General features: G+C 42.8%; 1 protein-coding gene across 1 annotated transcript; it reads right to left on the reverse strand.

The window, feature by feature from the left end:
• Window positions 1-9,560: 9,560 nt before the first annotated feature.
• DNAJB11 (DnaJ heat shock protein family (Hsp40) member B11) lies at window positions 9,561-27,048 on the reverse strand. Its single transcript, XM_028101041.2, has 10 exons — window positions 26,764-27,048; window positions 24,042-24,198; window positions 19,643-19,740; window positions 17,744-17,876; window positions 14,007-14,149; window positions 13,137-13,219; window positions 12,416-12,473; window positions 11,196-11,307; window positions 10,780-10,939; window positions 9,561-10,023 (listed from the first exon to the last, which is right to left on the reverse strand). Exons 1-10 carry the CDS (start codon window positions 26,829-26,831, stop codon window positions 9,959-9,961), a joined length of 1,077 nt encoding a protein of 358 aa, XP_027956842.1. The 5' UTR covers window positions 26,832-27,048; the 3' UTR covers window positions 9,561-9,958.
• Window positions 27,049-27,262: the final 214 nt, after the last annotated feature.

Consider the following 27,262-nt stretch of genomic DNA (forward strand, 5'->3'; position numbering starts at 1 on the left):
GCACCAGCATGCTGGCAGTGAGAGTCGTGTGTTGGCAATTTCTGGCAACAGGAGGGAACAGAAAGAGAAAGGGAGATGTGATGGTATTGTGGAAAATAACCAATGGATTCTTCCCCGTTCCTGTCCTAGTGGCCAACCCGGGGAATCAACAAGGCAAGACTTAAGGACAAGGGGCAAGAGAGCGCCCTCCGCTCAGGGCTGGAGAGGCGGAGAGCCAGGCATGTAGGTGCTGGGGCGACAAGCCAGGCTCAGGAAGGTGGGCAGCTAAGGAGGTTCCCTAGGAGGGGATTTGAATAGGCATTTAAACAATCATGTTTGTCCAGTGGGCCTCAGTTTCCCTTGGAGTGTCCCAGTCATCATCTGGCCATCTAGCTGGGCGAGGATCGGGCGCAGTGATGTGTGACTCACACTTCAAAGGGCCCTGCACTTGGTATGATGCTCTGCTGTAGCCATCTTGTAAAGTCTTAATAAGTTTTGAACAAGGGGCCCTGTGCCTTCATTTCACATGGAGCCAAGAAATCGTGTAGCCAGTCCTATTAACAATAGGTGGGACATAAGGGGAACCCAGTGCCATTAACATTCACGGGAGAAGGGGAGACTTGTTCCCAGCTGAGGGTGGGCAAGGGAGAGGAAAGGAGTCATGGATGAGGACACATTTTGAGTCTAACCCTGAGGATGGACAGGTTTCAGACAGGTAGAAATCAGAGTATGGCTGTCTGGTTGGAAGAAGTATACTGGCCAAGTCAAGAGGTGGAGACGGATGGGCTGAGTTTAGGGAATGGTAAGAACCCTTGTAAACACAGATTGCCTGTTCCTGAGGGGCAGTGCCATGCTCAGCTGCCCTTTCAGGGGGCAGCCCTTTCCCCAAGGCCTTTCTTAGTCTTTCCTCCAAATGCCATTCTGCTAGATGCCTGTCCAACTAGTAAATGAAATCTAGCCATGTTATTCATAGGAACCAGAAAGCAAGGGAGGGGCAGGGATGGGGAGAGGCAGATGTAAGAAATAATCGAATAGAAATTCTTTTTTTTTAAGATTTTATTTATTTATTTCACAGAGAGAGACACAGAGAGAGAAGGAACACAAGCAGGGGAGTGGGAGAGGGAGAAGCAGGCTTCCCGCCGAGCAGAGAGCCCGACGCGGGGCTCCATCTCAGGACCCTGGGATCATGACCTGAGCCGAAGGCAGACACTTAAAGACTTAAAGGGCCACCCAGGTGCCCCTCGAATAGAAATTCTTAATTGAAAATTATTGCTATTGAAATAAAAATACTGAAGCAAGTAAAATAATAGATGAAATACAGACCAAGAGAAAATTCCGTCTGGAATCCCCATTGTCTAACTTGTCTTCTCTTTGTCTTTTATAAAGCAAATTCTGTGTAAGGATTTGCACAGCGGGCTAATGGTGGAGATAGAATTCTGACCAGGGTCCACGGCTTGTCCTCTGCCCACTAACCCCACACAGCCATGGCCCCCATTTCATTCCATAGTGCTGGGTTGCCCCAACCAGAAGCCTGGAGTGGTCCAGAAAGCAATGCACGTGTTGGCATTTATAAAATTACCCAGAGTAATACCCTGGCGACACAGACAAGGGACAACACGAAAGGAAAAACATCGTTTCCTTTAAACACCTGTCTCTTCCTCGACCTTACCATCCTAAAATTGGCATTTAAAATTTTATTTCCATTAACACATGGATCATGAATGACATGCCAATATACATTTTGCTGTATTCCAGTGTGATTTGCATACAGACTGAAGTTTGCCACTGGATCAACATGCTTTGATTTTTCTTTTATTGATTGATTGATTTTTTGATTTTTCTTTTCCTATGGTTTCTAAAAGTTGGAGCTTCCTCTCCTAAATTCAATGGGACAGAGTTCCATAGATAGCGAGTTAAGTTCTGTGTGGCCTGTGTGGCCCCAGAGCCTCAACCTCCTCCCAGGCTGTGTTGCCGCACGTCTGAAGACTGATGGGACAGACACCAGGCCACCATCTGTAGGAGGGGTGGGGGGGCCTTCCGGGGCCGAGCCCACCTCCCTGGAACAGAGCCAGGACTGAAAGGCCTGCCTGGTACTGAAGCCTCCTCCCTGGTCAAAGGGAACAACAAAATATTGTCCATCACTCAGCTCTGTCTCCCGTCTGGCCCTGCTTTAAACACATTATCTGAGCCCTATTATGAGAAAGAACTGAAGAGGGGCTGTCCCTAGAAGACCGCAGGAAGTTCAAGCATTTCTGTTGTATGCCCGTTGACAGCCTGTAACACAAAAGAGCAAAGAGATCTTTCTGCACTGTCTGCCCGGAACTCACTGGGGACCTGGATGCTCCAGGAACAGAGCTGAGGCAGGAGCAGGCGCGGTTTAGCAGCCAGCCGGGGTGCCCCGGATGAGGGCCGGCAGTGCCTGGGGGCAGGCGGAGGTGCGGGGTGGGGGGGTGGCGGGGAGAGGTGCCCTGCAGAAGAGCATTGCTCTCACAGAGCCCATGTCATTAGATCATTTTTAGAAAAACAGTGTCCACTCACTCCAAATCGCTAACAGACGGTGTTTTGAGAAGTGAACAGAGAACAGGACATTCAGCAAAAGACATGTGGGAGCATCCCATTGAAAAAGGGATAGGAAATGGTTACCCAGGACAGTTTAAACCAACAGAGACATCATCAGGAGACTGGAGAGAGAGGGGGATGGCAGCACAATCTCTTTGTATAAAATCCAAAACTAACAGTTCAAGGTTGATTTACTTTCTGATGCAATAAGATAGGTCGAAAGTCCGTTTGTTATTCATATGTCTTCTGTCCATGAGCTCAAAGACAGGTGCAGGGGAAAGTTACTGCCCCGAGAACCTGGGACAGGGTGGGCTGCAGTGGGTGGGGGTGTGTGGCCCTGACCTCCACCAGTGCGCCCCTTCCTTTGATAGGCCTGAGTGCTGTTTCCTCTGTAGGACATCAAATGCAATGTGAGCGCCACTTCGCGACATGTCAGCGGCCTTCCCTCAAGCCCCAGTCAGGCCACCCTGAGCCCCACTGCTGAGTAGCAGTTCACCCTGCGGTGCCTGTGAGCCTCTGTCCTGCCTCTGCTCTGCCCCTCTGATGGTGTCACGAATGCCCCAGGGCCCATTTCCCCAACGGGGGTGCAGAGAACAGCCGTAACCCCCAGGGAGGAGTTTTTGTGCGGTGGAAAGGCAGTGGCAGGGTCTAGCTCTGAGCCACACACAGGAGAGGCATGCGATACCATTTTCAAAGAAGGCGTGTGAAGGAGGAGAGAGAAAGTGATGGAGGCCATGGTCCAGGAGCAGACTCAGCGTGTCACTAGGAACAGTCTTCCCCAGAACTGGAACCATCTTCAGCAAACGCTGGCCCAGGGATGGCCCAAGGTGCCTCCGTGTGTGCCCCTGGCCTTGTGGACTGGCAAGCCCCTCCGGAAGCTCTGTGTTGGCAAGGAGTCTGAGCTGAGGGTCGGGGGGAGGCTGCAGAGGGAACAAGCCTGCACCCCCACCCTGCACTGGCTGGGCTCCTCCTCCAGGGCCATCTCTGCACCCCACGGCCTCCAAAGGTCATCATGTATATAGTGGCTGCTTAATACCTGTGTAACGACTCAGTACTGTTTCCCACTCCTGTTTCCCTTGGACAAAGTCTGCAATTAGTCCTAATTGTTTTCACACCAAATGAAGTCTGTGAAGTCTTCCACAATCCAGCTGTCTCTCTCTCCCTTAGATGTAATTTTGCCCACTCCTCTCCACCAGACACCAGTGCGCCTGTCTCAGTCTTGTCGAGAGCACACAGAGGCTCTGCCTCGGTCATAAGGGGCGAGGCAGGTGAGCTAAAATGACCCTAGAACACACCAGAACCTGGCAGCCAGTCAGTCCAAACTTCCAGGCAGGACTCCTTAGTCCTCCGGGGGTACCACAGGCCCATCCCCTCCACGGTAGACAGTGCCCTCCCGTGGAAATAAAGAAACCTTGCGAGTGCTGGGCCTTCCCCCTCTGGAGGGTTTTTGTAACCCATGCCCCCAAGCTCAGGCTGCGACAGGGCCTCTGAGACCAGCCAGCCGGCAGGTGCTTGCTGTCAGCCATCAGAGCAGGATGCTGCTAAACACAATACCGCTGTTCACAGAAACGGCTATGTAAAATTAAGACCCTAATATGTGTCTTAAGCAGATGCCTGGCTCAAGACTCACACAACAAATAACCACACAACAAAGAACAGACAAACAAAAAGAATAAAACAAGCTAAAGTGGGAGAACTGTACCAACTTATAATTAGAAAAAATAATTTAAAAGATATTTTTAGAGGACTTTAAGCCTAGCACCATGTAAGAGGCCTATATTCTTGGCATAAATGGATAAAGTTATTCATTAAAGTAAATGGAAAACTGGGAAATGAAAGACAATGACGTTTACAATTTAATCATATAGTCAGTATATGCAGTAATTCCTTTACCTTCAACGTAATAGGCCAGGTGAATATATAACTTTTACCAAAGAAGGTCACTTTCTCCCTGTTCCCTGTATAATCATCCAAAGTGGAAAATTGTTTTCAAGGCATGCCAATCTTTGAACAAGCTGGGAGTGACACGCGGGGCCTGTCCTGTCCCTGCACACACTTGCCCTGTACTAGTTGACCTTGGCCCTGCTTCTCTGGGCCTCCGTGCACATGTCTCATGGACTCCTCCTTCCAGGAGCAATCTCAGGACTCAGCCAGGCTCTAGCCCCTCTGGTCCCATCAGCTGTCCCTCTGTGCTGGCCCACGACATAAATGACATGAGCTGCGGAGGCTTCTGTGCAAGTTGCTGGACCTTAGGGTGACAGGCCATCCTGGTTTGCCTGAGACTAAGGGGTTTCTGGGATGGGGGACTTTTTTTTTAAATTTTTTATCGTTATGTTAATCACCATACATTACATCATTAGTTTTTGCTGTAGTGTTCCATGATTCATTGTTTGTGCATAACACCCAGTGCTCCACACAGAATGTGCCCTCTTTAATACCCATCACCAGGCTAACCCATCCCCCTACCCCCCTCCCCTCTAGAACCCTCAGTTTGTTTTTCAGAGTCCATCGTCTCTCATGGTTCATCTCCCCCTCTGACTACTCCCCTTCATTCTTCCCCTCCTGCCATCTTCCCCCTCTTCCTTTTTCTTAACATATGTTGCATTATTTGTTTCAGAAGTACAGATCTGTGATTCAACAGTCTTGCACAATTCACAGTGCTCACCGTAGCACCTACCCTCCCCAATGTCTATCACCAAGCCACCCCATCCCTCCCACCCCCCACCACTGCAGCAACCCTCAGTTTGTTTCCTGAGATTAAGAATTCCTCATATCAGTGAGGTCATATGATACATGTCTTTCTCTGATTGACTCATTTCACTCAGCATAACACCCTCCAGTTCCATCCATGTCGTTGCAAATGGCAAGATCTCATTCCTTTTTATGGCTGCATAATATTCCATTGTGTATATATACCACATCTTCTTTATCCATTAGGGATGGGGGACTTCTGGCGCCCAAACTGGAAACAAGTCCCAGGCAAACAGGGAGGAGTTGGTCCCCCCTAGTGCTGATGAGAGTCACACTACGTACTATGAGTCTTGCCTGTCACAGCTGCGGGAGCAAAGGCCCAAGAGATCTGAGGCCTCCTGCTGTGTAAATGCACGTGGCAGGTGGGCTCTGGAGACAGCTGCTTTTTCTTGTAAGGCCTGGGGGTGCTTTGCTTTTTCCACCTTTTACTACTTAGCACATGTCCCTCCTAGCACGTTCCTCTCTTTCCGTGCTTGGAGCCGACTGAGAATGTAGTGCCGGTTTCCATTGGTTCTCTCAGAAATCCCTCAGCAGATGCTCCTGTTTGTTTTCCACTGTTAGTGTACTGGGGGGCGGTGTTGTCACAAGGTCAGAAATCCACACATGTGCAGGTCAAGGTATGTTTTACATTGTTTGACAGTGGGGAAAGACAACCTGTTAGTGGTTCACAAATAATGATGTTTTACCAGAAATGCAAATCGCTTCAAAAACAGTTGAGTCACATTTATTATATAACAGCAATAATAACTCTTAGTCAGCGCAGGCTGTTGTAACTAATTACCATGACTGAAGCTTTAAACAACAAACAGTTATTTCTCACAGTTCTACAGGTTGGGAAGACCAAGATCAAGGCGCTGGAGGTCCAGCATCTGGTGAGGGCTCACTTCCTGGTTTGCAGATGGCCTGTTCTGTCCTCACATGGTGGAGGAATCCTCTTTCTCAGGTCTCTTCTTATAAGGACACTAATCCCATTCATGAGAGCTCCACCTTTATCCCCTAATTACCTCCCAAGGGCCCTCTGGATACACCTCTGAATACCATCATACTAGGGATTAGGTCTTCAACCTATGACATTTTGAGAGGTGGGCACATTCAGTCCATAGCAATAACTAATATTTAAAGAGTACTTGTTGGGTGCCTAGGTGGCTCAGTCAGTTAAATGATTGATTTCAGCTCAGGTCATGATCTCAGGGTCGTGAGATCAAGCCCTGTGTTGGGCTCCAATCTGACCCTGGAGCCTGCTTAAACTTCTCTCTCTCCCTCTGCCCCTCCCCCCTGCTCACCCTCTCTCTCTCTAAAAAAAAATAAAGAGTGCTTGCTACATACCAGGTACTGTGGTAAGTTTCAAATACATCATGTTGTTTAATGGTCAGAATATGAGGTAGGGGAGGAGACTGAAGCTCAGAGAGGTTAAGATATTTATCTGGGGTCACAGAGCTGGTAATTGGCAGAGGCAGGATTTGAATCCAGATAGTCTCACTGCACTGTCAACACTTGGACCCAGAACTGCAGACTTGGGGGCACCTGGGTGGCTCATTCAGTTGAGCATCTGCCTTTGGCTCAGGTCCTGATCCCTGGGTCCTGGGATCAAGCCCAGCACCAGGCTCCCTGCTCAGTGGGGAGTCTGCTTCTCCCTCTCCCTCTGCTGCTCCCCCTCCTTGTGCTCTCTCTATCTCTGTCTCAAATGAATAAATAAAATCTTAAAAAAAAAAAAAAAGGACTGCAGCCTTGGGGCTAAGCACGATCACACTTGAGCAAACTGCTGAGAACCCTGTAGATTCACAGACTGCTTTCTGGGCAACTGTGGGGCACATCAGTCAGGGTGTCTTCTTCCTGGACCTGCGTCCAGATCACTGATGGGGCTCTCGGTTTCTACAGTGAGAGTTAAATAAAAGATATCTGTGTACTCTAGGAATTACCCAGAGTTTGGCCAGATCGTCTGAAATACCATGATCATTCTGGATTCATATGCTGCCACCAAAATTCCAGGGACAACACGCCCATGGCTAATAGCCCATAGCTACCTCTCAGCTCAGCCAGTTCCTCTTTAAAGTGAGCCACAGTGATAAGGTCTCAGCTTGAAACTTCAGATTCACCTGAAGGTTTGTGCTTCAAAGGCCCCCGAAGAAATAAAAACTCCTAGTGTGGTATTTTGTGACAGTTTGGATTTACATCCCCTTTGATCAAATTCTCTGCATGCTGGAACAGACTGCTTGGGTTCAAATGCTGGTTCCACCACTTGTAAGCTGTGAGATGGAACTTAATTTCCTCATCTGTACCCCGAGGATAAGTTTCCCTTCTATTTAAATGAGCTCATCCTATAAAGTACTTGAACAGAACCTGGCCCATAGTAAGCACTCAATAAGTATTTTTTACTCAGTAAGAAGACAACTCTTAACTGTTCCTCACTTGACAACTCTGTAATACAGAGAAACTTCTGACTGAAGAGAACATACATATGATGGTTACAACCTCCCAAGACCAATAACCCTCTCTGCAACGTTCCTGGATAGGTGTTTATCTTTAGTCTACTTTGGAGGGAGCTAGCTCTCTCAGGAACCAGCACTCCAATTGTGGATGGCACTAACTTCTGGGCAAAGTTATACCATAGTGCAAAAAGCTTGGGCTCTGGAGCCTGGTTTTAAGATCTCCCCATCATCACCACCACCACCATTTTGCCTCAATGGTTTATAACGAGAAAAATCTACAGAACTTTGATACAAATCTTTCCACATTACAGTGTGCTTCAGATAAAGCTTAAAGTGAACTGAAGCTCAGTAAAATGATAAAAGAATATTCTTTTTAACTTCTCAAACCATGGCCGTCTGGACCATGAATTAACAGGAGTGACAAAGCCCCATTAACATTCTTATTTGTAGTAAGAACATTATCTCTATGGGGTCTTTTTAGCCAAGACTAGTAACTCTAGCTCTTAGGATGTGACTGACTCTTGCAAAAAATCTTAGAAAGAGGGGGATGAGCAAGTGCAGATAACAATCCAGAGTTCCCTTGGGCCAAGAAATGTACGGGAAATGATGATTATTTCTAAAAAATGTTCAATGAGGTAACTCAGTATATAATGAAGATCAAATGTACAAAAAGTCCACGAAACTTAAATATGTATTTACATGGTTTCATTTGAATTCTAAAATAGATTTCCAGCATTTCAAATAAGCCTTTTAATTTTGTTCTTTTCCTTCACAAAGGAACACACAGTTGTATTCAAGTCCAAATAGTATCCGATTGAGGTTAAAAGTGTGCTGCTTCTTTTCATCTTGTTCTTAACTGTTCTAAATTGATGAAATTTTCATTTTTTTCCCCTAGTCCACTCATTTTTGTAAATCGGGGGCAAAATGCAACAAAAAGGCAAAGAGCAGCACTGGCTACCTGAACGAAGGTGGGAATGCTGCTGGAACTCCACGGATGGCAGGAAGGTAGCTGCACACATCCTGCAACAGAAGTTGTTTGACGCTATTGAACCCCTCACCAGCTGAGGCCAGAAGCCCAAACGTATACAAGGAGTAGTGTGACGGGCCTGTAGAAGAGTGAAGGGGGTTCAAAAGTCACGTGCCCTCTGACTCAGGGGCCACTCGGGGAGCCAAAAGTAATCCACAGGTCTACCTCACATTCATTTTCTAGAGCCAGTGGTCATGCTCGTTCCTAACACAAACCAAAGGCTTTTTAATCATGAGGTCAACCAAGATTGTATATATGAAAAGTGCTTTCTAAACAGCAAAGTAGGGCGCCTGGGTGGCTCAGTTGGTTAAGCGACTGCCTTCGGCTCGGGTCATGGTCCTGGAGTCCTGGGATCGAGTCCCACATCGGGCTCCTTGCTCAGCAGGGAGTCTGCTTCTCCCTCTGACCCTCTTCCCTCTCGTGCTCTCTCTCATTCTCTCTCTCTCAAATACATAAAATCTTTAAAAAAAAAAACAAAAACAGCAAAGTATCCATATCAGATCATTCCCAAATTAAATGAGAGGAAATATACTTTCTCAGGAATAGTTAGATCTTTGTGTAACCTTGACTCATGTTCCCCAATCTCTAATCTACTCAGTTTCTTCAAGCTCCTTTCTAGAAGATACTATATGTGTTTGATTGGGCATGGGGACTGGATCATTACCAGCCTTTTGCAGATTTGTGTGTCCATCTTGCCAGTAGGAGACAACCCAACTAGCCCATAGAAAGCCAGGGGGCAACTGGGCGGATCAAGGGAAAGTGACCAGATGGAGACAGAAGGACAACAGGGCAGCTAAACCAACAAGAAACAGGAGTCAAGAAAAAAATAGCAACAAAATGTATTTAAAAACAGACTTCTCCAGTTGGCATTTTGAACGAAGTAGCTAACAGTTAACTCCAACCCTTTATATTGTGTTTCTTTTGCTCCGGGAGTCCTCTTGCAGCTTTAATTCTTGAAACTCAGGCAGCAGCACCAGACATTAAATCCCCAAACGGAGAGGTATTATTAAACCTTTTGCTGGTCATTCTTTTCTGAACACAAATGGACAAATTCTTAAGCCCTCTTATTCATCTCATGACAATCGTTAGGAGAAAAAAATTAAGCCAAACTTGCATATTGAAAATAAGAACAAAAACACACACAAAAAAACCCCTGTAGATAATAAATATCGCTGATTCACTTATTTTAAACAAAGTCCAATTTTATTCACTCTTAATATCCTTGCAGTCCATTGTATACCTTCTGCACCGATGCTTGGTTCAGTAGCTGTTTGATACCTGAAGAAAGAGGGAACAAGTGAATTCTATCAAAAAAATGTGACTTCGCTAGAATTTAAAGAGCAGGTTCCATAGGGAGGCTCACAAAAGGCCGTATGACAATGGCAGATCCAAATTAAACAAATAACTACCTATGTTCAAGTTCATTGCGTGTGGATCCCCTCCACCACCCATGGGCACATATATGTCCAAGACGACCTCTTGTCTCTTTCTGTCTCTCAGGCACACAGACCACACACCTCCCACAAAACCCTATCAAATGAGAAATGAGAAGAAGCCATCAGAATGGAAATAAAGCTCTTCAGTTGTTTTCCGTTCCTTCTTCTTTCTCCTCTTTACAGTTTTGGCTTCTTTCACTGTTCTCCTTCCTCTTCCTATTTAGGATGCACCAACTGGGCCCTTGCCTCCAGCAGCCATTGCTGATGCCACCCCTCCCCTCAGCCTCTAGCCCTTCTAATGTACACCCGATCCTTCCCTTTACGGTTTGGTCCAGCTAATTTGTTTTATGTGATTCCTTTTCACATTCACACCCACACCTTGGATTCAAAGCCCAGCTCACACAGCCTTCTGTAACATAGTGACAGAAGAATTTTCAGTATCTCCTTTATAGAAAGTCAAGTTCATTTCCTGGTCCTGTGTCTGACGTCTGATGTCCCTGGAGGGTGTTGTTTTTATTGTCCCTCCCCTGTTCTCATACTCACATGCCGCAGACATATACACAGGCACGCACATACTCTCTCTCATTAAACTGCTCACCTTCTCTTGCTTCCTCTGTTAACTGTTCTTTTGGAAAATCCACATCGAAAGTGATTATCAAAGAGCCCTTGATGTTGTTGTTGTCAAAGTTGGGGAGCCCTTCTCCTTTCTTCCATAGCTTGGCTCCTGGTCTGGTGATCTTATCCCGGGAAATATGTACCTAGAAAGCAAAAGGGTATGGAACTGGACTAGGACTCTTGAAATACAACACACGGCTTCTAGTGAGCACTGTGTCCACAGCTCCTGTCACAGCTCAGCACAGAAGCAAGGATGAAGGGACAAGGGAAACACCATTAGGATACTGCAAGCCAAAGAAATACATTTTCAAAATAAAAAGAAAAACCAAACACGTAATCTCCAAACCACCCACATGAAGGTTTTAAAAGGACAGTAAGCAGGAAAATTGATCTGTTTACCTTGTGGCCATCCAAGTGAGTAATATCCATATCAAAGCCCACCAGAGATTCGACTAGTGAGATTGTCACATTTGTATATAAATCATCTCCTCTCCTTTCGAATATTGGGTGTCTAAAAACAGAGTAAGGTAAAAATCAAAAACTTCCATCTTTCTTTGGAAAGTGTTCAAAAGGTTTTAGAAAAATCTTGCGAAAGGATGAATACCAGTCTTTCAAACAATAAGCATTTATTAGATACTCCTTTGTGTGTAGTATTAATCAGAACTATAAAGTTGTGTAAGATTTATTAAATCCTATGCTTAAGAAGCTTATAAATCAGGAGAAGGCAAAGCACATAAGTAAAACTGTGAGTAGTTAGATTATAGAAAAGAGAAAGACAACTTCTGGCAGTGAGGACTGGGCGATGGGCATTGGGAACGGGTTTGGGAAGGTCTCCAGAGCTAGGCTCAAGGTCAGGTCAGTTCTAGAGATGCAGATAAGGTAGAAATGGGGGAGGGGGAGCTGGGGTACGAGGGAATTCTGGCAAAGACCAGGACCTGAGAAGGTACCAGGTTTATTCAGGGAATAGCACATGTTCCAGTTTCTCTGCGAAGATGTGAGAAAGATAGAGTAGGTAAGGAAAGCTGGGGAAAGTCCTAGAGGAAAGTAGAAGGGAAAGTCCTAGGCAGTGGGGGCCCATTTCTCCATATTTATGTGGGAAACTTGTTCCAATGAATCCTTAGAAGCAGAGGTAATTGCTGCTTTCCAAGGTGGTAACAAGAGAGAAATAATAAACCAGAAAGCCTGAGTCCCAGGCAAAATTCCTATATAAGCAGCACTTCATGCTAAAGAGAAGCTGCATATTATGTAAAAGAAAGTTCTTTCTATCTAAAGTCTTCCATCCTTGTGGTGCCATGCTTCCTCAGTCGAAACCACAGGTCTCCTTGAGTCCCATTCATGTTTGCCTCTCTTTTACAACTCCTTACTTGTCTTGTCAATTCTTTCCTTCCAACATCTTTTGGATCTGTAGGTCCTGAGTAAATATGTTAACAGCTCAATCCTTGGCCACACCCCCAAATTTTCAGTATTGTATTGTCACAAAGGATCATCATTTAGGGTGTGAAGGGCACGAAACAGAGGGAAAACTCTAGCAGTGTCCTGGTGGCTATCCATCTCTTTCTAATCCAAATAATCTGAAAAGTGGGGGCTAAAGAGAAGGCCTCCAAAATCCAATCACTTACTTGACAACTTTGATTCGGAACCGCAGGTCCCCTGGCTCTCCATCCACATGAGGCTCACCTAGTTAGAAGACATGATGGCATACTCTAAGTCACACAGGACACACGCTGCAAATCTATCTATAGTTTAGGAGAAGTTTTTAAAGCCACTACCTTAGGTGTGGCCTATCAAGTCTACCTGTGAGAGCAGTGTCTCTAACTGGTTATATCAAGTTTCGGATTATTAGTGAAGATCACCTGTATCTCAGGCACAGCAAAAAATAACTTGACCTGTTACCTAAACAAAGAAAGATTCATTGATTTCTTGAATATAAAGTCTTAAAGCTTCTTTTCTTTCAGAAGCCTCAAAGGTGAGGTCTGAGAGATTTTATTACTGCCAACCAGAGCTACATATTGTCTTTCATTGCTGAGTTAAAATTAATCCAATAGGGTCTGAACACCCTAAATTTTGATATAACTTAGGCTACTAGATAAAAAGTTACTAGGTAGTCACTTTTGGCTGTGATATTCTAAAGATAAACTGTAGTGCCGCGGTTTAAGGTGAACATCCAGGAAGGCCATGAAAGGCTTTCTGTGCACTAAAACTGACCTGAGAGTGCTGGAAATGATACTCGCACTTACTACGTGGCCATTAGGATATGGTGTGAGGTGGGGGTTGCTGGTATTCACAAGCACACAGAGAACAGAGAATTATGACAGTAAAACATCAATATCAGTATTTCACCTTCTCCAATAAAGGGGTACTCCATGCCATCTCTCACCCCAGGTTCTATTTCTACCTCCAGTGTTCGTTCTTCATTCACTAGTCTGAGAAAGAGAGAATTTAGAAAGAAAAAAATGAAAATACAAACCAAACCCCACATACACATAATTAATTTTTTCTGTTCTATCAGAGTTGTTTCTTAAAAGACTATTCCATACCTCTAGTTGACATAGCCATCTGAGATCTATTTACATCTCCTACATGCCAAAAGCCAGGGCAAAACTACTACATATTATATAATCTTGTAACTGCTGCCTCCAAAGCAGCCTGCAGTAGACTGATTACTTTGAGCTGATTACTTTGAGCTGAGTGATCAGTAACAGAGAAAACTACTCACTCTTACATAAATTTGCACCTGGAAGGATAGGAATCAGAAGCAAAGTTTATCCTACCTGATATTTTTCCTGATCCCACAAATAAGTGATCCAGTTTTGATATATATAAATGTACAGTCCAATTAAATAGTTATGTTTATAACATAATCAGCAAATAGTACTTCTCTATTCTGCAATGTTAGCTGGACATATATGACTGCTCTACTATTCCAAGTAGGAAAAATGAAATATTAACATTTGCTAAGTATATTCAGAGTTAAAGGCACAGCTTATTAGTTCAGAAACACAGAAGGAGAGATTTAGAAGAAACATTTTTGGGAAAAATAAAAAGGTACACGTCTTTGCTCTATCCTCTGCTGTAACACGAGAGAGAGAGAGAGAGAGGAGGGTGTCGGGAGATAGAGGAAAAAATCTCAGTATGGACCATTAGCATTTTATTAGACAAGTGAGAGGATGAAAGTGTCTCTTGGTAGAACAGAGAAGGTGCTCCACTTACTTGACATTAGGGCACTCGTCACACACCACCTCCTGGGTCATCTGGAAGCGACCTGGGCCCAGCTGGGTAGTCCGCATCTCTTGCCGGCAGTTGCATTTTCGTTTGCCCGGAGCCTGTCTTGCCACAGGTTTGTTTCTAACTACCTAAGAAGTACATAAACAACATCAGCTTCTCTCTCTGTAAAAGAGCCTTTGGCTTCCTCAACTGATCAGGGCTGCACACGTATCGGAGCTGGAATGTTCCCTTCTCTGGCAAGCTATACCCCAGGGAGACCTAACGCTGACAGAAGCCTTTGTGGAGTTACAAATCACCCCCATACAGGAATGAAGCAAATGGATACTTAAATGACCCAACATCTGAAGCTGGAAAAGAGAGAGGAGATTAAGAAAGAAGAGAACCAAAAAATAACGTGTATGATATTGGCATTTTTTTAAAGATTTTATTTATTTATTTGACAGAAAGAGAGACAGCAGGAGAGAGAACACAAGCAGGGGGAGTGGGAGAGGGAGAAGCGCGGAGCAGGGAGCCCAATTAGGGGCTCGATCCCAGAACCCTGGGATCATGACCTGAGCCGAAGGCAGACGCTTAATGACTGAGCCACCCAGGCGCCCCTGATATCAGCATTTCTAAGGCACAACTAAACACCCCTGAGTTAAAGCAGTTCACAGAATTGCTATCTTTTAAGAAATCTGAGCTGTGCAAGCACAACCCCTGGAGTACAACCACAGCCTTCAAAAGCTGGTATTAGCTGCCACCATACCATTAGCTATGATAAATCTAATGAAAACACTTCCTTGTTCCAGGCAACTTGATCTAGGACTGTTTTCCACTGCTATCTCAATTCAGATACTGAACATGTGAGGGACACAATGGTCACCTCTTTGTAGCTGCTTGCAACCAAACACGCTGCTCCCCCCAGGTATGTGGGAACCAAGGCACATGAAGAAATGTATTCCCGGTTTTGTCTGTTTCATCAGTCAAACACCTAATCACAAGGCACATGTTCATGCAGCAGGAGGACACAAATGCTTGGGAGAAAAGCCCCTTACAAATACATGAAAGCCTAGGTCAACAGAATAAATGACAACAACAACAACAGTACTTAGAGTAGACACTCTATAGCACTTACTCCGTGCCGCGCAATGCTCTGATCACTTTTACATATATGAACTTGTTTGATCCTCGCAATAACCTCATGAAGTAGATATTGATACAGTCTCCATTTTAGAGGGCAAGTAATGAAGGCACAGAAAGGTTCAGGAACATGACCAAGGTCACGTAACTAAAATATGGCAGAGGCAGTATCTGAAATCAGGCAGTCTAGCTCCAAAGTCTGTGCTTTTAATTATTATGCTCTCTCAAGGTCATTTTTCCTTGAAAAAGAATTTTCCATGGGGTCATTTAAATGGCAAGGTCACTGACATCCTTTACAACAACTGGATTTTTGTTTAGGGACACACTAACTGCACAGAGTGAGGTACACAGTGTATTACTGATGACTGAAGACAACAGGTCTGGAGGGAACAGGGGAGCTCATTAGGTTCACCTCCCTCTCCCACCTCAACAACCTATCTTGCTTTTGAAGGAGAGACGGCCCAAATACTTTCAGTGCCCTTTCCCCCACCCTTCAGACCAAACCCCAGTATTAGAAGCCAGTGCATCCTCTGCAACTGTCCAGTCCTCTTCTTTCAACTATTCAGAGCAAAAGCACAACTAAAGAAAATGCTTCTTGTCAAGCAAGTACATATGCATGGGCTACTTGCTATCTGCTCCAAAATCCTCAAAAAACTAAAAGAAAACATGGATTCCAGGAAATAATAATTATAACACTCAATTGGTTAGAAAACTCTACAGATGGAAGGCTGTTTGGAATGGGCACGTGTATAATATGGCGGCTACACCTCGGCATAGCAGCTACTGGGGGCCACTGTGGAGATGCTAGAGAAAAGTCACTGAAGTTCTGCTCTTATCTCTCTCCTGAACTGCCTTGGGACAAGCACCATTTGGCCCCCTCCTCCAAAACAACAGACCCCAGACACCAAACGAAACCAAACAAACCTCCAAGAACACAAATAAAACATAGTTAAAACCACTATACAAAGGCTTGCCCCAAGACACTCTACCAGGGAAAGAGAGTTGCTGATACCCATGGGGGAAATACAAGCTCAAAGGCCAAAAAAACATCTAGACACCTGAGAAGTCCAGCTATATGCCCCTTACGCCCTAGAAAAGACAACAAACTGGATAAAACATCTATTTTAAGCAAATGTATTAGAGAAGAGAGACCAAGAATTTAAAATAAGCATAATAATATTTAAGGAGATAAGGAAAGACATTAGCAATAATGTAAGAAATAACGTAAGGATCCAGTAGAGATATTATGTTTAAAAATGTGAATTGAAATAAAAACATAGCCAATGGGATATTATTAGGATGGACATAGTTGAAGACTGTAGTGAGCCAGAAACAAAATACGGCACTCTCCTAGAGGAAGCAGGGAAGGCTAAAGAACCAGAATAGTTGAAAAGATCCCAAAGTTCCAGTAGAAACTATAGGTGACTCGTTTTCTGATTTTGGGGCAGAAAAGAATTTCTTAAACAAGACACAAAAACTAACCATAAAAGTAAAGACTGATAAATCTGGTCACGTTAAAATTAATTACTTCTCTTCATTTTAAATAAATCTTCAATATAATGAAAACACAAGTTACAAACTGATTGGCTACATTTAGCCAACAAAAGTTAGTAGTAAGAATAAACTATTCTTAGGAATCAATAAGAAAAGGGCAAAAAAAATATGGGCAAAATATGAACAGATATTGCACAAGAGAGGAAACAAATATGGCCACTAAATATAGGAAGGTGTCTATCCTAATTATGAACTGAGAAAATGCAAATCAAGACCACAATGAGATAACATTACTTCCCACCTGATGGGCAAAAATTGAGAAGTCTAATAATTCACAGTTTTAGAGAGGTGGCAGATCTATAGGATCTCTTATAAACTGCTGGTGGAAGTGCTGGTAGTAATCAACTGAAAAAACAATATGGAATCACCTTGTACAAATCAAATCAACATTGGTTCACATTACCCAGCAATTCCACCCTTCTGTATATACACCCAAGAGAAATTCTTGCTCACATGCACCTGGATATATGTACAACATGTTCATAAAAGCACTGTAAGGAAGTGAAAAAAAATCTGGAAATAACCTACATGCCTACTAATACACTGTTGTCACGTAAATTCTGTTCAGCAGAATTACAGTGACAGCAACAGGCACCAATCACTAACATAATAGTGAAAGAAGACACCAGTCCCAGGAGATAAGGTATGGTATGATAACCATTTTTACAAAGTCAAAAACAGTAACAATACATTATTCAGGTATTCATACATATATAATACAACAAACAAACAAGAGTGACAAGGGAACAGTAAGGACAAAACTCAGGACAGTAGCTAGCTATGAAGGGAGGCAGAGGAATGGAGGAGGGAAGTAGCCTGGAGCAGACATAAGTGGTGGTCTGCTTGTAGTTAGTTCTTGGCCTGGGCGATGAGTTCATGAAACAATAACTGCGTATCATGGAACCAAGGATTATGATTAACTCAACTCGGTACATGTGGTCACTCTCCCGACTCCCAAAAGACAGGGAAGGGACTCAGAAATTTCTTGTTTTTAGTCAAAAGAACAACTTCTGGGAGTTAATATGACTAGCTGTATCGTTTGAACTTACTTCCACAAAATTTCCTGCATATACTTCTTCCAAAGTGACTTCTAGATCTACAATAATATCACTGCCTCTTGGAATATTCCTGTCTTGCTGACGAGGAGTTCCTCCAAACATGAAACCAAAATCTCCAAAGAAGCTGTGGACAAGTGTAAAATCATCAGGAAAAGAAAGCAGAGTTCATGTCTTCAATTATTTAGTTTTCTTCACATGGATACAATATTGTGTCCTACCAACAAATTGTGTAAAAACCTGACATTTTTAATACATTGAGAGTCATACATCATACACAACTTTTAATTAATACTATTATTTATTATTAATATTATTAATACTAATTAATATCAACTATATTGTCCCCTGCCACAAAAAAATTCTCCTTTTAATAAATATTGTCCAGACATACAGTAAAGTGCCTAAGTACAGTGTGCTGATGAATTCAAAGTTGGGCTTAATCAATAATAATAATCTGTTTTAGTATCAGGGATATCAGGATATAATGGACTTACTGAGAAAGGGCACAGGATATATAAACTCAGGTAATGCTGACTCTAATGGTAATTTTGAACATTTGTAGTGTTCACTTTGTATATTTAGGAACCTAGCTTTAGTCAAGGAAGCTACTGTTCTGTATAAAACTCTTGGGTACATAATTAAATAAGCTAAAAAAGCATCAGCCTTAGTAGAATTCTGGACCTTAAGAAAAAGGAAGTTCTGTTCTCTACAGAACCAAAATCAATTTTTGTAAGTAACAAAAGCATCACTTTGAATTCATACAAACAATGACCTTCAAATGTGCAGGTTTCTAATCTTAACGTTAATTTTTGATGTTAAGAAGCCTCAGATGTTAGCACAGTGATGACAACTGGGTAACTCCCTCCCACCCACCAACCAATCTTGGTGAATAGATTCCCTGAATCTTAAACAAAAACAGAGAGGGAGGATTTGCAGGGGGTTGGGGGGGGGAGGTGGTTGGTACAGATGGAAGCTTTCTCTTTCTGGTATCACTTCTAATAGCCAAAAGGAACAGGACACTTTCTTGGGAGGCTAAAACAACCAAATCAATCCTGGGGAAGAAAAGGACTTCCTAATCATATTACGCACACATCTTCACAAGTCCTGAAAAATCTACTGTCACCCCCAAATACTAAATGGGGAAAACCATTGTATGCAACAGTGATTCTTACTTCCTCTTTGGGAAAGGGTTCATAAAACCCTTTAAGAATCTGAAGAAAGCAATAAACCTCTCCCCATAGGAAAGCATACGTAAACATTTTTTTGTTTATAACTTCATTTGAAACCCCAGATTAAGATCTTATATGGCATCCATCCAGGCATACAGAAATTCAATAAAGAGGGGTTCAAAGAGCGTGAGGGAAAGGTGTGTATTATTCCAGCCATTTAGCACTCCCAGAGAGTCATGTGCAACAGGAGATAAAGAGCCTCTACCCTAACTCCTTCCACCAATGCTGATTACCGTACCTGTCCCTTTCTTGTTGACAGAATGAAAAAGAGGCAATTTTGGGTATGGGAGTAGGAACTTCTCTCTCTCTCTGCTTGTAAGAATAATTTTGTGCATTAACGGTTTGCAGATTCTAAGACAGAGAAGAGACAGCATATAGTGGTTTCCAACATACAGGGCCCCCAACACTGTCAGGGTAATTTGATTGATATGGTGAGCTGGATGGACAGCACTTTCAGTGCTCCCTGTCTTTTTTGGAACTTTATGAAAAGAGAAGAATGCATTCCCACAGGGAGGAGGAGGATTGACCTTTCCGTCAAGAATCAGTTGAGTTTTATTCTTCATCAAAAGCTTCTGAACAAGGGAGTAAGGATATATCTTTAATAATCATCCAATGATCCATTCTCAGATGCTAACACTTTGCAGATGGGCAAATGACTTACTGAGAAAAAATGTCTCCATGGGAGCTCTGATGACCATCTTTTAATCCCTCTTCACCATAAGTATCATATTGTTTCCGTTTCTCACTATCTGACAGAACCTGGGGACAAAAGCCAGTTGAGGAAAAGATCAGGAGTTGGTTATATGCGATGAAGGTACATTCAGATTTATGCTTTTTTTTTTAAAACTCTGATACTGTGTCTAAGATGTTTGTGGAATGCAGTTTTCATTATGTACGGCACTAAGGCACATATATATTTTCTTTAGCAGACTAAATTCTTTGATGCGCTGTTCATTTTGGAACTTCCACAGTGCTCAGTTCATGTCTTTACCAAAACTGGCCTAGTCACATAAAAATCGTATCTGAGATTAGCAGTGTGGCTGTGAAGGGGAGGGCAGCAACAGGAAAGAGGTGAGATGAATTCCTCAGGTTTACTTCCCATGCAGCTTGATTCTTGTGCTTGTGCTGTTCACGTCTATGAGACAGTAGCTCTCTGAACCATACATTAGGATATGACTATGACAGACTGTCATTAATGATGGACTCAGTAAAATGGGACAGCCTTAAAATCTGTTCAGGCTTACATGTCCACACCATATAGGTGCCTCCCCCCATACACATTAGGAGACTGACAGGTCAAGGGAATCAAACGACAGGCCCTTCGGAAAGGTCTATACTGCTATATTTTCATATTCCCTTTTCCATTTTGGGGGTATGTAGAAATCCTTTTGTAGCAGAATGCTGTCTGCCATATATGTTTAAGCTTGTAACCTTCTGAGTCTGAATTACAGAGAGTAAAACAAACCAACAAAGAAACCACTGCTCTATGAAGACTGCTCAAGGACAATTTCACAGCTTGAAAAGACTGGGCCCATTCCATTTATAATACCAAAGAATATAAAAACAAAATAAGCTTCCGTACTCTTTAAAATCTGCTTTCAACATGCCAAAAAAAGTAAAAGCTTCCCACATATATAATTTTGACAACTAAATAATTTTATACTTTCTTTGTTATTTTAAATCTCCTATTTAGACAGCAGATTGAAGGGGAAAGTTATTTCCAACCCATACTTGCACTGGCTCAGGAAAAGAGAGGCTGGAAGTAGATGGAGCTTGTTGACTCAGCAAAAGAAAGGGAAGACCTGCCTGGCATATATAAACAGGACACACTTTTGGCTCTGGGCTGAATGATGTGTAAGGAGCCACTGCAAAAATGTTCTTTTTCTAAATTTATCTTAAATGTTACAAGAAATTGAGTGTATGAGAGAGAGCATTCTTTTTTTTCTTTTAAGATTTTATTTATTTATTTGTCAGAGAAAGAGAGAATGAGAGCGCACAGGCAGGGGAAGCAGCAGGCACAGGGAGAAACAGACTCCTCGCCAAGCAAGGAGCCTAATGTGGGACTCGATCCTGAGCCGAAGGCAGATGCTTAACTGACTGAACCACCCAGGCGTCCTGAGAGAGAGCATTCTTAAAAGCAGAGACAAACGGGTTAGTTCAGAAGTGACCAGAGTACTTGACTAAAGGCACTATGATAGTTCACATGAAAGGAATATTTTGGTAAATATCCTAAAAAAAAAATTAGCTACATCAGGGAAGTAGAAATGGGCAGTTAACTTAAAAAAAACAAAACAAAACAAAACCCAAAACTCATTAAAACCTGGACTTCCAATATTTTTACTTTCAAGTCTACTGTGGTCTTGTCTTGACAAAGAAATGAACCCCACATTTGGGTCTATAAAAAACACCACTTTGAAACCCCCAAACAGGGACACCTGGGTGGCTCAATGATTTAAGTGTCTGCCTTTGGCTCAGGTCACGATCTCTGGGTCCTGGGACTGAGTCCCTTATCGGCCTCCTTGCTCAGCGGGGAGTCTGCTTCTCCCTCCACCTGCCACTCCCCCTGCTTGTGTGCTCTCTCTGACAAATAAGTAAATAAAATCTTTAACACACACACACAAAATAAAACCCCCAAAGACTATTTTAAAGTCAGCCTCTTTACAAAAAGCAGAGGCTCCTGGAATAACCACCCCCAAAACTATCCTTAAAGTTATTTATTATAATTCACTTCCTCCTCAGTTTTCTTCTGTCCAAAGAATGCAATTTTATTCCATGGTCTTGGAAACTATTTTATTTTCAAGAGAAAATAAAGGTTCTTAGATGATTGGCCAATCAACCCAGAGTCTCAACTAATTAAAATGCCAGCAGTAATCCCAATTCAGTAGAGAAGACAGATTTGTATTCACAAAAGACTCTTCAAGTTAACTGCGATTTTGATTTGTGAACACTAATTTATCTAAGGACCAAAGGCAATGAAGTGAGTGATACAAAGAAAAAAGAAAATTTGAACTAGTGATGAGAAAGTTTCTTAGAGTTAAATAAACTGCAATCTCATGAATGATTTATGTATAGCCTGCTTAGGTCATAGCTAAAGAACCTGGTATACTCTAAATATTTTTCTTTTCTCTTTTTTCTTTTTTTTTTTTTGAGACACAGAGAGAGAATGAGTGAACATCAAGTGGTGGCTGAGGGGCAGAGGGCGAGGGAGAGAGAGAATCCCAAGCAGGCTCCTCACTCAGCATGAAGCCCGATGTCGGGCTCTATCTCATGACCCTGAGATCATGACCTGAGCTGAAATCAAGAGTCGGATGTTCAACTAACTAAGCCACCCATGTGCCCCAACATGGTAGACTCTAAAGAACATGACAAATTCTTAGCAACAGCTTCCCTAAAACATATTTTGGACTATTGGCTTCCTAGCAAAAAATGGGAATATTTATAGGAAAATAGTGCAAAATATGGAATCCATATTATCAACAAGAACCAAAATGTTACATATAATTTAAGAGAGTCCACCAATGCTACCAAGTTTATTTATGGGCCTCAGGTTAGGAATTTCAGTCCTATAGGATCCCCAAATATGTCAATAGAAGAAAGGGGAACCCTATTAGCTCTAGGTTTCCCCTAGGTATCAATCACTGTTTTAGTTCAGTGGATTCTTTAATTTAGGCTTTGGGATCCCTTCCTTTGGGGTTTTTCCCAGTACTAAAATATTTTTCAAATTTGGCTCCAGCCTTCCACTATCCAGGGTTTTAACTTGAATTCAGAAGTTTTAGCTCCATAACTTTCAGAGTTAAATTATTTTTTCCTGTGCCCTTTTAGAAAATGGGAATGTTATCCCTAGAGTGATAACATTGTAACGTATAACTGAAATCTGTTAAGAAAGCAGAATTTAAATGTTCTCACCATAAAAAGAAACAAATAAGTGAGGTGCTGGGTGTGTTATTAATTACACGGGCAGAGTCCTTTCACAATGTATACATACATCAAATCATAATGATGTACACTTTAAACATCATCAATTTTGTCAGTTATACCTCAGTAAGGCTCCCGCTGGAGCTCTTATTCTAGTTCTAGAGGAAAAGTGAATTGCAACACAAAATAGCTACCTCCTAATCTAATAGACAAAAGATTATTAGAACTTATTTGTAAAATGTTTTCACCATAGTGTTGAAAGAATCTGTGTACAACAGTTTTCCAAATAGTAAATAATTCATTAAGCATTCAATAAATATTCCTTGGTGTAATTAAAAATGAAAAAAAAAACAAAAAGAAAATAGGAGTAAGAATATGCCCAGCTCTACTATATTTCATGGTGTCCTAGTGCAGATTAAATGATATGATACTGATCAAAGTATCTTCATCTCCTGATTAGAGCCTAGAAATTACAAACTATAGCTGTGTTTTGTTTGATCTGCACAAAAAAGAAATTTTTAAATTGAATTAGTTACCAACATTTTCCAATCAAAAGAATTACAGAAAAATCTGGATTTCCACTTCTCTTGAAAAATTACATGATCTGGCAACACCATGTTTCCATTTGTACATGGCAAAAACTGGCTGGGGTTGAGTAACAGCTGTCCCCTTGGAAATGGGCAAGAAGGCTTCAGTTTGTCACAGTCCTCATCAATCCCTGTTGATTCCCAACATGGCGGTAGAATATTCACTGTCATGTTTTATCTTATAACTGCCCTGCATGTTGTGTGTCTGGTCCATGTAGACATGTTAATTTGCAATCCTCATTTAGATTTTGTTTCTATTTCTGGCTCTAGCTCCCAAACTGATTGAATGGTGATCAATCTACTCATTAATCTATCAATCTTTCTTTCTTTCATCTTTTTCACCTTACTCTCCTTAATCAAACAAAAACAGTATGAAAAAATTAGGAAATAGCATATACTAACATTATTATACAATACAGCAGCAAACACTACTTTTATTTTTATCTATTGTCTATTTTTAAAAAGAAGTGACCTGAAAGAAAGGAGTGTTACTCTGTGTTACACTGACTCCTCTCTATCTGTAGGCTTTATTCATACTTCATCTTTTTCCCAACTCACCTCATAAGCAGCACCTAGATCCTGGAATTTCTCCTGAGCTCGAGGATCATCAGGGTTCCGGTCAGGATGAAGCTGTAGGGCTAGTTTCCTGTAGGCCTTTTTAATGTCTTTTATAGAGGCACTGCGAGGCACCCCTAAGATCTTATAGAAATCTCGCCTGGGGAGTAGGGAGGAGGAGACGGTACTTCATTAAAGAGCTATACATTACATTTTTTTAAAAGTGAATTTTTTCCTTTACATTTAGGTTTGTGTATGAGCAAACAGGTAGGAAAATGAAGGTATACATGTGACACACAAAAAAGAATGACTAAAAAGAGAACACATCAGACTTTGTAATGAGTCTTATATATTGAAGTAGTCACAATGAGAGGCTATGCACTTTTTGAACTTTGCCAAAATTATTCAAAACATCTGTGGTACGCTTCTCTTAGAACTATCTTCAGGCAAGAAAACTATTTTATTTATGGTCACATGCTATTTCCAACCAATAACCATATAATCAAATTAACTCTCTCCTTTTTCCTTCCCTCTATTAGTGACTTCAAATGATTTGTTTCCAAAGGTCAAATAAAAACCAAAGGATGATTTCTTTATCCAAAAAGATTACATTAGGTAGCTTTGTTTGGAATGTTAAACATGAAGTGACTGAAATTAACTTGAGAGGTTAACATAGAGGTTAAGCCAAAACCTAGTGAGAACCCTGAAGAAAGAGTAACATCCATTTGGAGTTATTTTGCTAAAAGTGAGAGAAAATATCAATCTTGAATTCATTGCTAGTGGTTATACTGGTTTGTCTTGGTCAAGTTTTAATTACAGACAGTTGCTGAAGCGCATATGTAGGAGCCTAAAAGTCTCAGGAGCTACAAATATACATATGGCATGAGCTGGGAGATAAGGTACAGATTCAGCGACCTCCTTGCAAGGGCCTATGCTGGAACCAAATTAATTATAAAAGGAATCTTTAAATGAAGGACCAATGGATGGAACAGACTATAATAAACTTTCAGGTCAGGGACTGTAGTCCACAGAAGACATCAACAAATAATCGTTGGATGAAATGAATAAGCATGCTCAAAAAAACCTACTCCTTTTGCCAGAGTCACTTTAGCCATCAAAAATTACTCTGAAAATGCATTTCTCAACACAGGGGATGGGAAAGTTGTTCACAAAGGACATGCTAACGTAGTAGTGACGGTGATTTTAAAATGCAGTGGGTATAAAATGCATTGGGGTGCCAGGTGATATAAGACAGAACACTGAAAAAATTATTTCATAAGCTCTTAGTCCCATTTTGGAAAGTCCTTTAATCATTTCAGGAATAAGTTTGAAAAATTATCACCCCCAAGGGATTCCATGAGACTTAATTAGATGCTTTATCCTCCCCCCCAAAATCTGCAAACACCCTTGAGATCTGAGACAAGGACTAAATAAATCAAAAGGTTCACTAAAATTAATACCAAAAGAGCTGTTTAAAGAATGAGGCTTATTTAGAATATGCTTAATATAAAAATGGCTAAGTAACAGCCCAGGGAAAAGATGGCTGGCATAGTTCAGCATCAATATTACAGTTCCCAAAAGACTTCTTTATAAAAAGGCTGACATTTAAAGCTACAGAATTAACACTATTCATACTGACATTCTGTTTAAACATCTTAGGGTATGTGTTGCTTTAAGTGAAGGACTAACAAAAACATACTAAGAAAAACAATAGAGCATTACCTAGAAGAAATTAATTTGTTAAGCAATTTAAAATGTTTCACAAGGAAAAAAAATGACAACAAAGTTTAAGCATATATGCACAGGGAAAAAGACTTTTAAGAAATAACAAGCATTTTAAAGTTTAAAGGTTTGCTAAGTAGCATCTCCTCCAGTTAGAGAAATGTATGAATTGTTAGAAGCTAAGACTTCCCCACATTCTAATATGAGCCTGGCGTATCGTATCCTGTGGTCACCACGCTTTAGGATCATGGATCTAAAAGGTTGGAAGAATCCTTAAGAGTTCAGGTGGTCCTACTCCCTTCACACAGGGGACACCTTATTATCTTCATGTTACAGATGAGAATTTAGGTGGTTCCTTCAGAGGCAGAGAATTTGTATGTGGGGTGGGGATGGATGGTCTTGAATTCTACCTCACTACCTGTCGGTGAAATGCTCTTCGCGTTCATAAGATCATAAAGCTTCTCAAGAATGTACATGGCGAGAGACAGTGAAGCATGATGACAGCTATAGGCTGAATTATCTCAAGAAGCTGGGAAATACAAGAACTCTCCAAAGAGTCGGCCTTGCTTCCTCAATCCAATTTTCTTCAGTCCCAGCATGGCTTCCCTACCTGTCCTTCGTCACTCAGCCTCGCATCCTAACCCACCCACTTTAATATCACCCCCCCTCCCCCAGTGGCTTGTTGCAGGCTCAACTTTGTATGGTCCTCTTCTGCAGCTCAGCAGCAACCCCACCCCCACGGTGTGTCTGGCACTGCATCCAAATCCCACTCCTTTGGTCAAATCTAGCTCTAAGGGCCTCTGGACCTAAGCCCTTCTCACTCGTGCCACCCACTGCTCTCCTCTCCACCCCGCTAGCCTGGCCCACACGACCCATTCTTCTGCCCCCACCGCCCAACCTCAACAGCGCCCCTCTCCACTCCCTCAGTCTGGCAATGCTCCCTCATCCCCAGCCAAGACTGACAGACTCGCGGGCCCCGTGCCCGCGGGTGCCTGTTCCTCACCCGGCGATCACGGCCCCGAGGAGGTACAGCAGCAACAGGCAGAAGGTGCCCAGGTTCTGCGGGGCCATGGTTTCTCGGTGCCGGCCTCTGTGCCGGTCCCTAGCCCACGCGCTCCTCACAGCCTCCGCCGCCGCCGCGTCAGCTCACCAGCCCACCCGGCACTGAGAGGCCGCCTCACACCGGGGTCTCCTCCTTGGTCCGGAGCGACAGCTAGCTCGCCCCCTCCTCTGCCCAGTCCACTTCCCGGGAGTCCCGAGTCCCCGGGAGAGAAGCCCTGAGCAGGCGAGAGCCAATCGCTGCCCGGGACATCACACGCGGCCGGCGCCTCGCAGCCAATCAGCGCAGTACACTTCACCTCCGAGGCGGCGCGGGCGGCCACTTAGGCCTCCGAATTGCAGCCGCAGCTCCGGGCCAATTAGAGGAGGAAACGTCAGAGAGTCGCGCCGCCACAGGAGTCCGCTCAGCCCCGGTAGCCGCGAGTCGTAGAAAATTACGTAAA

Source organism: Eumetopias jubatus, unplaced genomic scaffold, assembly GCF_037043125.1.
Source record: "Eumetopias jubatus isolate StellerSeaLion01/CBP00866 unplaced genomic scaffold, mEumJub1_p1.0 scaffold_1, whole genome shotgun sequence".
Lineage (NCBI taxonomy): Eukaryota > Metazoa > Chordata > Mammalia > Carnivora > Otariidae > Eumetopias > Eumetopias jubatus.

Excerpts from the sequence above, each read along its gene's own strand:
- DNAJB11 (XM_028101041.2), bottom strand. The coding sequence starts at position 26,831 with ATGGCCCCGCAGAACCTGGGCACCTTCTGCCTGTTGCTGCTGTACCTC. Across the intron at positions 10,940-11,195 it reads CTCACTTGGATGGCCACAAG|GTACATATTTCCCGGGATAA; the intron begins GTAAACAGATCA and ends TTTGCTTTCTAG. Across the intron at positions 10,024-10,779 it reads AACAGAGGAAGCAAGAGAAG|GTATCAAACAGCTACTGAAC; the intron begins GTGAGCAGTTTA and ends CTCTTTCTTCAG.